General features: G+C 46.6%; 1 protein-coding gene across 1 annotated transcript in view; it reads left to right on the top strand.

Moving 5' to 3' along the window:
• Nucleotides 1–490: 490 nt before the first annotated feature.
• Nucleotides 491–11,606, top strand: part of LOC112241253 — a 35,158-nt gene continuing 24,042 nt past the window's right edge. Inside the window, exons 1-3 of the mRNA XM_042295320.1 lie at nt 491–933; nt 3,825–4,584; nt 5,639–5,827. Of these exons, the coding sequence (XP_042151254.1) occupies nt 861–933; nt 3,825–4,584; nt 5,639–5,827 (1,022 nt within the window). The 5' untranslated portion in view covers nt 491–860. The remainder of the gene's footprint in view (nt 934–3,824; nt 4,585–5,638; nt 5,828–11,606) is intronic.

Here is an 11,606-nt window from a genome sequence, read left to right as displayed (position 1 = left end):
GACTAAACCAACAGATGGAGGAACAGACTAAACCAACAGGCAAAGGAACAGACTAAACCAACAGAGGGGGGAACGGACTAAACCAGCAGAGGGAGGAACAGACTAAACCAGCAGAGGGAGGAACAGACTAAACCAACAGAGGGAGGAACAGACTAAACCAACAGGCAAAGGAACAGACCAAACCAGCAGAGGGAGGAACAGACTAAACCAGCAGAGGGAGGAACGGACTAAACCAACAGACAAAGGAACAGACTAAACCAGCAGAGGGAGGAACAGACTAATACAACAGGAGGAACAGACTAATACAACAGAGTTAGGAACAGACTAAACCAGCAGAGGAGGAACAGACTAATACAACAGAGACTAAACCAACAGAGGGAGGAACAGACTAAACCAACAGAGGGAGGAACAGACTAAACCAACAGAGGGAGGAACAGACTAAACCAACAGATGGAGGAACAGACTAAACCAACAGAGGGGGTAACGGACTAAACCAACAGAGGGGGGAACGGACTAAACCAACAGAGGGGGGAACAGACTAAACCAACAGACAGAGGAACAGACAGTGGAGCAGAACAACCCCAGACCACAGACAGTGCAGCCATGTCTCACCGGCAACAGATCTGAACACAGAGAGGGTTTATGCTTGGATTACCACTGCTACACACACACACTGACAGACACACACTGACAGACACACACACACACACACACACACACACACACACACACACACACACACACTCACACACTCTGAAGGAGTCTGTGCTGCTGAGTAACTGGGTCTGGTGTGTGTGTGTCCTGGTGCATCGGTGTGTGTACCAGTGTGTGTAGAGCGGTGTGTGTCGGAGGACGGTGGTATGGCGCGCTGGGAGAGCCGGTCGTGGAGTTGGTCGTTAATGATGTCTCTCCTCCTCTCTCTGTCTGCTCACGGTAAGAACACTGCTGTGTGTGTGTGTCTGTGTGTGTGTTTATGTGTGTCTGTTCTGTGTGTGTGTTTATGTGTGTGTGTGTGTGTGTGTGTGTGTGTGTGTGTGTGTCTGTTCACTATTACACCTCAAATGTCTGGAAATGTGGGCTCAACAGCGAGAGAGAGAGACTATAAAATCCATTATCTTCAGCATGTCATTATTTTGTCTGAATGTGTCGCTGACTTTGGAATATAGTATGGAATATAGTATGGAATATAGTATGGAATATAGTATGGAATATAGTATGGAATATAGTATGGAATATAGTATGGAATATAGTATGGAATGAGTGCTTTTTTCTGTCTATTACTGCTAGTAATAAACTCTGGCTCTGATAGCTTCTTCATTGGTCATCAGAGAGTGTAATCGATCAGCTGATAGCTTCTTTATTGATCACCGATGTTGTTTTGCCAACGGGCAACTGCTGTCCCAGATCACAAACACACACACACACACACACACTGACACAAGCGTGCACACGGGCACACACGTGTGTGCACAATCACAAATACAAACACAGATGGAGTTGATCAAACATTAGTGTAGAAGAGATAAGGAATTTGAATTACATGACCTGTGTGTGTGTGTGTGTGTGTGTGTGTGTGTGTGTGTGTGTGTGTGTGTGTGTGTGTGTGTGTGTGTGTGTGTGTGTGTGTGTGTGTGTGTGTGTGTGTGTGTACTGCGTATTGGAATGTGTGTGGACCCACCCTGTGAGGTCCATCTGCCCTGTGGCCCCAGAGAGCAACATTCTGTCACAATGTATCACCGTCAACACAAGCACACACACTCATATTGTGTGTGTGTGCGCATGTGTGTTAGTGGCCAACCGGTATAGCTACCCATGATCCTGTGCTCTCCTGCCAGGAGAGGTTGTTGGGACTGAGCTCTGACCAATCGTAGCCAAGCCAACCTGGTTACCATAGTCAGAGCTCTGTTTCTATGGCTACAGATCAAATCAAATCAAATTTATTTATATAGCCCTTCATACATCAGCTGATATCTCAAAGTGCTGTACAGAAACCCAGCCTAAAACCCCAAACAGCAAGCAATGCAGGTGTAGAAGCACGGTGGCTAGGAAAAACTCTCTAGAAAGGCCAAAACCTAGGAAGAAACCTAGAGAGGAACCAGGCTATGTGGGGTGGCCAGTCCTCTTCTGGCTGTGCCGGGTGGAGATTATAACAGAACATGGCCAAGATGTTCAAATGTTCATAAATGACCAGCATGGTCGTATAATAATAAGGCAGAACAGTTGCAACTGGAGCAGCAGCACAGTCAGGTGGACTGGGGACAGCAAGGAGTCATCATGTCAGGTAGTCCTGGGGCATGGTCCTAGGGCTCAGGTCCTCCGAGAGAGAGAAAGAAAGAGAGAATTAGAGAGAGCATATGTGGGGTGGCCAGTCCTCTTCTGGCTGTGCCGGGTGGAGATTATAACAGAACATGGCCAAGATGTTCAAATGTTCATAAATGACCAGCATGGTCGTATAATAATAAGGCAGAACAGTTGAAACTGGAGCAGCAGCACGGCCAGGTGGACTGGGGACAGCAAGGAGTCGTCATGTCAGGTAGTCCTGGGGCATGGTCCTATGGCTCAGGTCCTCCGAGAGAGAGAGAGAGAGAGAGAGAGAGAGAGAGAAAGAGAGGATTAGAGAACGCACACTTAGATTCACACAGGACACCGAATAGGACAGGAGAGGTACTCCAGACATAACAAACTGACCCCAGCCCCCCGACACATTAACTACTGCAGCATAAATACTGGAGGCTGAGACACGAGGGGTCAGGAGACACTGTGGCCCCATCCGAGGACACCCCCAGACAGGGCCAAACAGGAAGGATATAACCCCACCCACTTTGCCAAAGCACAGCCCCCACACCACTAGAGGGATATCTTCAACCACCAACTTACCATCCTGAGACAAGGCTGAGTATAGCCCACAAAGATCTCCGCCATGGCACAACCCAAGGGGGGGCGCCAACCCAGACAGGATGACCACATCAGTGAATCAACCCACTCAGATCTGTTACTATGGTAACAAACTGTATGTGTAGTGGCATGTCCATACATTTCTCCTCTCGGCTCCTCTCCTTTCCGCTCCTCTCCTTTCTGCTCCTCTTCTTTTCGCTCCTCTCCTTTCTGCTCCTCTCCTTTCTGCTCCTCCTCTTTCTGCTCCTCTCCTTTCTGCTCCTCTCCTTTCTGCTCCTCCTCTTTCTGCTCCTCTCCTTTCTGCTCCTCTCCTTTCTGCTCCTCTTCTTTTCGCTCCTCTCCTTTCTGCTCCTCTCCTTTCTGCTCCTCTTCTTTTCGCTCCTCTCCTTTCTGCTCCTCTCCTTTCTGCTCCTCTTCTTTTCGCTCCTCTCCTTTCTGCTCCTCTCCTTTCTGCTCCTCCTCTTTCTGCTCCTCTCCTTTCTGCTCCTCCTCTTTCTGCTCCTCTCCTTTCTGCTCCTCCTCTTTCTGCTCCTCTCCGCTCCTCTCCTCTCCTTTACACTCTTCTCCTCTCCTGTGGTGTCCGTCAGTAGATTGCTGTGAGTATTTCGACATGGTCAGTGTTTAACCTATAGCTGTAATCCTAATCTAATTTCATCTGTGGTCAGTAGAGCATGTTAGAACATCACTGCTCCTAATCCACACTGACACACAGCTTCTGCTTCAAAGTATAGAAGGAGGGAGGGAGGGAGGGAGGGAGAGAGCAGTTTTCCATTCATTTTAATTGAGCACATCAGCTTCCAATCACGCTACTCTGGATTTTGAATGATCATGGCTGCGAAGTGAATAAAATCAATGCAATGGTGTTGTCTGTCTCCTGTGTATGTGTGGGTGTGTCCTGATCTATTTGTTGTTTCTGATTGACCTGACAGGAGACCTCTCATTGACCACCGTCAGCAGGACGGAGGTCCAGCACAGCCAATCATCTTTCTCCGCTGTAGAAAGGGCGGTGCTTATCGGTGATGACTCAGCAGAGCTGATTGGTTTAGGGTTAGGACTAGCAGCTGGACTTCCTCTCAGCGCCATCAAACTCAAACCCTCTCACAGAAGACACTCCCACTTGGACTTCACTGAACAGGACGATCAGCCAATCAGAGAAGAGATAACTGGCGGGGAATCTCAGGAACGCTCAGATGATATCATCAAGATGGAGTTCCATAACCCCGACCGCCCCTTGACCCCTGACCTCTCGTCTGATTCTGATTGGCTGACGGCTGTAGTTCAGCCCCTGCAGCAGCGGGCGGGAGACCCCACAGCCTGGACTCTGTCAGATTTCTACGACTATTTGTCCCCCGATGACGAACTCTCCACCATAGACACAACCCTTGACCCTGATCCGACCCTGACCCCTCTGGCAGACATGGAGGATGAAAACCAATCGCTCACTGGCTCCCCTGTCCCCAATGTTACCCCTGACAATGATGACCCCCAGCCACCCTCTCAGTCTCAGCCCCCCTCTCAGTCTCAATCCCCCCCTCCTCCTTCCCCTCCTCAGGGGTCAGATGGGTGTGGTCTGGGCTTTGTGAGGTCAGAGGTCGGGGGTGAGTGTGTGTCTCAGTGTGACGCACAGCCTGACTTCTGCTACAACAGAGGAGTTTGTACCATCGCTACTGGAATAGGAGTATTCTGCAGGTAATTTTGCACAATCATCAGTGGAAAGAAATACATGTACAATAATGTGGGTGGGGGCTTAGTGGTTTGTACACTACAGAACAATATACAGCTGGTGTCTTTCTAACAAAACCAGAATAGACACCCCACTGACAAACATGTAGAAACATGCAGGGCCACAAGCCTACTCAGCAGGGGGGGTCCATATGTCCTTACCCAACCTGAACCTCCCCTTCCACATGTCAAACACACACACACACCCTCTCTGATCCAGTTGATCTTATTATAGGACTAGTCTGGGCTGATTCTCTCTTAATTACTGGACAGACTTCTGATCTAACCTAGGACAGGCACATGTAGGCCCTATAAAATCTGAGATGCAGAGAACAAGGACTGAATCACGGAATCCAGACATTAAAACAGAATTCAACAATATTCAAAAATGCATTGAACTTAGTAGGGAATCAACTAAATGTATTGAAAATGTATTAATTTGCTGAAGTGTATAGTAAGACATGAACAGAACGCATCAGTGATTCATACTGAAGAAGCAGCGAGAATCCCTGTACACCTTTGTGTCGCTGTTCGAGATGATGCTAATGAAGAAGCTAGTGGTAGATGGAAAGGCTTTCCCAAAAACATTCTTAATTAAATGTTAACTACAGAGTAGCCTATGATTACCTGGCAGAATGATTTCCTGATTATTTGGGTATTTCTTTTGCAAACTCTACCGTCTCATGTGCACTCCAAAAACACTGCTAAAAACAGCCTTATGCTAGGTGAGCACTGCAATTAAAGGGTAACGACATGCAATTTAAAAAAAATTTTTTTTAAATGTCCCAAACCTCAATAGTGGTCTCCTGATGTGCTTTAAGCATTGCTGAGGACTTAGAACATCCAACGTTTCTGTTTTTCTACAGTACTAGTAGCAGTACATCAACACATTGACATTGCTTTGTAACAACAATCGTCAGATAGCGCAGCAGTTTGTTTTAGAGACACAAATTCTTCCTGAATTCTACTGCCTGTCTGTCTATTCTATAGTTTAAATATCCCCACACCCCTATCTCTCTAGATGTAATGTTCAGGACTATATGTGGAACAAGGGCTCTCGTTGTGATTGGGTGGTGACAGACTTCCAGGTGCTGTGTGTGGTAGTGGGTGTGGCCTCTACGACCCTCATCCTACTCATCATCATCATCGTCTTCTTTGCCAAACGACTCCACCACCTGAGGATTGAGAACAGGCGACTCCGCAAACGCAGGTCAGTGTATGTCTAAGAGAGAAAGAGACAGAAATAATCAAATCACATTTTATTTGTCACATGCGCTGAATACAACAGGTGTACACCTCACCGTGAAATGCTTTATTACAAGACCTTAACCAACAATGCAGTTCAATATATAGAGTTAACAAAATACTAAATAAACTAAAGTGGAAAAAAAATATCTGCGAGAGAGCTACAGGGAGAGAGGGGAAGAGAGATAGAGGGGAAGAGAGATACAGAGAGAGGGGGAAGAGAGATAAAGAGAGAGGGGAAGAGAGATACAGAGAGATACAGAGAGAGGGGAAGAGAGATACAGAGAGGGGGAAGAGAGATACAGAGAGGGGGAAGAGAGATACAGAGAGAGGGGAAGAGAGATACAGAGAGAGAAGGGAAGAGAGATACAGAGAGAGAGGGGAAGAGAGATACAGAGAAAGAGAGGGGGAGAGAGATACAGAGAAAGAGAGATACAGAGAGAGAGAGGGGAAGAGAGAAACAGAGAAAGAGAGATACAGAAAAAGAGAGATATAGAGAGAGAATGGAAGAGCGATACAGAGAAAGAGAGGGGAAGAGAGATACAGAGAAAGAGAGGGGAAGAGAGATACAGAGAAAGAGAGGGGAAGAGAGATGCAGAGAAAGAGAGGGGAAGAGAGATGCAGAGAAAGAGAGGGGAAGAGAGATACAGAGAAAGAGAGGGGAAGAGAGATGGAGGGGAAGAGAGATACAGGGGAAGAGAGATGCAGAGAAAGAGAGATACAGAGAAATAGGGGGGAAGAGACATACAAAGAAAGAGAGATACAGAGAAAGAGAGGGGAAGAGAGATACAGAGAAAGAGAGGGGAAGAGAGATACAGAGAACGAGAGGGGAAGAGAGATACAAAGAAAGAGAAGGGAAGAGAAAGAGAAGGGGGAAAGAGAGAACAGAGAAAGAGAATGGAAGAGAGATACAGAGAAAGAGAGGGGAAGAGAGATGCAGAGAAAGAGAGGGGAAGAGAGATACAGAGAAAGAGAGGGGAAGAGAGATATAGAGAAAGAGAGGGGAAGAGAGATGCAGAGAAAGAGAGATACAGAGAAAGAGAGGGGAAGAGAGATACAGAGAAAGAGAGGGGAAGAGAGATACAGATAAAGAGAGGGGAAGAGAGATACAGAGAAAGAGAGATACAGAGAAAGAGAGGGGAAGAGAGATACAGAGAAAGAGAGGGGAAGAGAGACAGAGAAAAGAGAGGGGAAGAGAGATACAGAGAAAGAGAGATACAGAGAAAGAGAGGGGAAGAGAGATACAGAGAAAGAGAGGGGAAGAGAAAGAGAGGGGAAGAGAGATACAGAGAAAGAGAGGGGAAGAGAGACAGAGAAAGAGAGGGGAAGAGAGATACAGAGAAAGAGAGAGACAGATAAAGAGAGGGGAAGAGAGACAGAGAAAGAGAGGGGAAGAGAGATACAGAGAAAGAGAGATACAGAGGAAAGAGAGGGGAAGAGAGATACAGAGAAAGAGAGATACAGAGAAAGAGAGGGGAAGAGAGATACAGAGAAAGAGAGGGGAAGAGAGATACAGAGAAAGAGAGATACAGAGAAAGAGAGGGGAAGAGAGATACAGAGAAAGAGAGGGGAAGAGAGACAGAGAAAGAGAGGGGAAGAGAGATACAGAGAAAGAGAGAGACAGATAAAGAGGGGGGGATGAGAGATACAGAGAAAGAGAGGGGAAGAGAGATACAGAGAAAGAGAGGGGAAGAGAGATACAGATAAAGAGAGGGGAAGAGAGATACAGAGAAAGAGAGATACAGATAAAGAGAGGGGAAGAGAGATACAGAGAGAGAGTGATACACAGAAAGAGAGATACAGAGAGAGGGGAAGAGATACAGAGAGAGGGGGAGAGAGATACAGAGAAAGAGAGGGGACGAGAAAGAGAGGGGAAGAGAGATACAGAGAAAGAGAGGGGGAGAGAGATGCAGAGAAAGAGAGGGGAAGAGAGATGCAGAGAAAGAGAGGGGAAGAGAGATACAGAGAGAGAGAGATACAGATAAAGAGGGGGGATGAGAGATACAGAGAAAGAGAGGGGAAGAGAGATACACAGAGAGAGCGATACAGAGAAAGAGAGATACAGAGAGAGGGGAAGAGATACAGAGAGAGAGGGGAAGAGAGATACAGAGAGAGAGGGGGAGAGAGATACAGAGAAAGAGAGGGGAAGAGAAAGAGAGGGGAAGAGAGATACAGAGAAAGAGAGCGGGAGAGAGATGCAGAGAAAGAGAGGGGAAGAGAGATGCAGAGAAAGAGAGGGGAAGAGAGACAGGGAAAGAGCGATACAGAGAAAGAGAGGGGAAGAGAGATACAGAGAAAGAGAGGGGAAGAGAGGGGAAGAGAGATACAGAGAAAGAGAGATACAGAGAAAGAGAGGGGAAGAGAGATACAGAGAAAGAGAGGGGAAGAGACATACAAAGAAAGAGAGATACAGAGAAAGAGAGGGGAAGAGAGATACAGAGAAAGAGAGGGGAAGAGAGATACAGAGAACGAGAGGGGAAGAGAGATACAGAGAGAGAGAGGGGAAGAGAGATACAAAGAAAGAGAAGGGAAGAGAAAGAGAGGGGAAGAGAGATACAGAGAAAGAGAATGGAAGAGAGATACAGAGAAAGAGAGGGGAAGAGACATACAAAGAAAGAGAGATACAGAGAAAGAGAGGGGAAGAGAGATACAGAGAAAGAGAGGGGAAGAGAGATGCAGAGAAAGAGATACAGAGAAAGAGAGGGGAAGAGAGATACAGAGAAAGAGAGGGGAAGAGAGATACAGATAAAGAGAGGGGAAGAGAGATACAGAGAGAGAGCGATAAAGAGAAAGAGAGTGGAAGAGAGGTACAGAGAAAGAGAGGGGAAGAGAGATGCAGAGAAAGAGAGGGGAAGAGAGATACAGAGAAAGAGAGATACAGAGAAAGAGAGGGGAAGAGAGATACAGAGAAAGAGAGATACAGAGAAAGAGAGGGGAAGAGAGATGCAGAGAAAGAGAGGGGAAGAGAGATGCAGAGAAAGAGAGTGGAAGAGAGATACAGAGAAAGAGAGAGACAGATAAAGAGAGGGGAAGAGAGACAGAGAAAGAGAGGGGAAGAGAGATACAGAGAAAGAGAGATACAGAGAAAGAGAGGGGAAGAGAGATACAGAGAAAGAGAGATAGAGGGGAAGAGAGATACAGAGAAAGAGAGGGGAAGAGAGATACAGAGAAAGAGAGATACAGAGAAAGAGAGGGGAAGAGAGATACAGAGAAAGAGAGGGGAAGAGAGATACAGAGAAAGAGAGATACAGAGAAAGAGAGGGGAAGAGAGATACAGAGAAAGAGAGATACAGAGAAAGAGAGGGGAAGAGAGACAGAGAAAGAGAGGGGAAGAGAGATACAGAGAAAGAGAGATACAGAGAAAGAGAGGGGAAGAGAGATACAGAGAAAGAGAGATACAGAGAAAGAGAGGGGGAAGAGAGATACAGAGAAAGAGAGGGGAAGAGAGACAGAGAAAGAGAGGGGAAGAGAGATACAGAGAAAGAGAGAGACAGATAAAGAGGGGGATGAGAGATACAGAGAAAGAGAGGGGAAGAGAGATACAGAGAAAGAGAGGGGAAGAGAGATACAGAGAAAGAGAGGGGAAGAGAGATACAGAGAAAGAGAGATACAGATAAAGAGAGGGGAAGAGAGATACAGAGAGAGAGTGATACACAGAAAGAGAGATACAGAGAGAGGGGAAGAGATACAGAGAGAGGGGGAGAGAGATACAGAGAAAGAGAGGGGACGAGAAAGAGAGGGGAAGAGAGATACAGAGAAAGAGAGGGGGAGAGAGATGCAGAGAAAGAGAGGGGAAGAGAGATGCAGAGAAAGAGAGGGGAAGAGAGATACAGAGAGAGAGAGATACAGATAAAGAGGGGGAAGAGAGATACACAGAGAGAGCGATACAGAGAAAGAGAGATACAGAGAGAGGGGAAGAGATACAGAGAGAGAGAGGGGAAGAGAGATACAGAGAGAGAGGGGGAGAGAGATACAGAGAAAGAGAGGGGAAGAGAAAGAGAGGGGAAGAGAGATACAGAGAAAGAGAGGGGGAGAGAGATGCAGAGAAAGAGAGGGGAAGAGAGATGCAGAGAAAGAGAGGGGAAGAGAGATACAGAGAAAAAGAAGAGATACAGAGAAAGAGAGGGGAAGAGAGATACAGAGAAAGAGAGGGGAAGAGAGATACAGAGAAAGAGAGATACAGAGAAAGAGAGGGGAAGAGAGATACAGAGAAAGAGAGAGGGGAGAGAGATACAGAGAAAGAGAGGGGAAGAGAGATACAGAGAAAGAGAGGGGAAGAGAGACAGAGAAAGAGAGGGGAAGAGAGATACAGAGAAAGAGAGAGACAGAGAAAGAGAGGGGAGAGAGATACAGAGAAAGAGAGGGGAAGAGAGATACAGAGAAAGAGAGATACAGAGAAAGAGAGAGGGGAAGAGAGATACAGAGAAAGAGAGATACAGAGAAAGAGAGGGGAAGAGAGATACAGAGAAAGAGAGGGGAAGAGAGAAAGAGAGGAAGAGAGATACAGAGAAAGAGAGGGGAAGAGAGATACAGAGAAAGAGAGGGGAAGAGAGACAGAGAAAGAGAGGGGAAGAGAGATACAGAGAAAAAGAGAGACAGATAAAGAGGGGGAAGAGAGATACAGAGAAAGAGAGGGAAGAGAGATACAGAGAAAGAGAGGGGAAGAGAGATACAGAGAAAGAGAGGGGAAGAGAGAAGACAGAGAAAGAGAGATACAGATAAAGAGAGGGGAAGAGAGATACAGAGAGAAAGAGATACACAGAAAGAGAGATACAGAGAGAGGGGAAGAGATACAGAGAGAGGGGAGAGAGATACAGAGAAAGAGAGGGGAAGAGAAAGAGAGGGGAAGAGAGATACAGAGAAAGAGGGGGAGAGAGATACAGAGAAAGAGAGGGGAAGAGAGATACACAGAGAGAAAGAGAGGAAGAGAGATACAGAGAGAGAGATACAGATAAAGAGAGGGGGAGGGAGAGATACAGAGAAAGAGAGGGAAGAGAGATACACAGAGAGAGATACAGAGAAAGAGAGATACAGAGAGAGAGGGGAAGAGATACAGAGAGAGAGGGGAAGAGAGATGCAGAGAAAGAGAGGGGAAGAGAGATACAGAGAAAGAGCGATACAGAGAAAGAGAGGGGAAGAGAGGTACAGAGAAAGAGAGGGGAAGAGAGATACAGGGGAAGAGAGATGCAGAGAAAGAGAGATACAGAGAAATAGGGGGAAGAGAGATACAGAGAAAGAGAGGGGAAGAGACATACAAAGAAAGAGAGATACAGAGAAAGAGAGGGGAAGAGAGATACAGAGAAAGAGAGGGGAAGAGAGATACAGAGAACGAGAGGGGAAGAGAGATACAGAGAGAGAGAGGGGAAGAGAGATACAAAGAAAGAGAAGGGAAGAGAAAGAGAGGGGAAGAGAGATACAGAGAAAGAGAATGGAAGAGAGATACAGAGAAAGAGAGGGGAAGAGAGATGCAGAGAAAGAGAGGGGAAGAGAGATACAGAGAAAGAGAGGGGAAGAGAGATATAGAGAAAGAGAGGGGAAGAGAGATGCAGAGAAAGAGAGATACAGAGAAAGAGAGGGGAAGAGAGATACAGAGAAAGAGAGGGGAAGAGAGATACAGATAAAGAGAGGGGAAGAGAGATACAGAGAAAGAGAGATACAGAGAAAGAGAGGGGAAGAGAGATACAGAGAAAGAGAGGGGAAGAGAGACAGAGAAAGAGAGGGGAAGAGAGATACAGAGAAAGAGA

This window comes from Oncorhynchus tshawytscha, linkage group LG13 (assembly GCF_018296145.1).
Source record: "Oncorhynchus tshawytscha isolate Ot180627B linkage group LG13, Otsh_v2.0, whole genome shotgun sequence".
NCBI classification, from domain to species: domain Eukaryota; kingdom Metazoa; phylum Chordata; class Actinopteri; order Salmoniformes; family Salmonidae; genus Oncorhynchus; species Oncorhynchus tshawytscha.
This window is presented reverse-complemented; position numbering and strand designations above follow the sequence as displayed.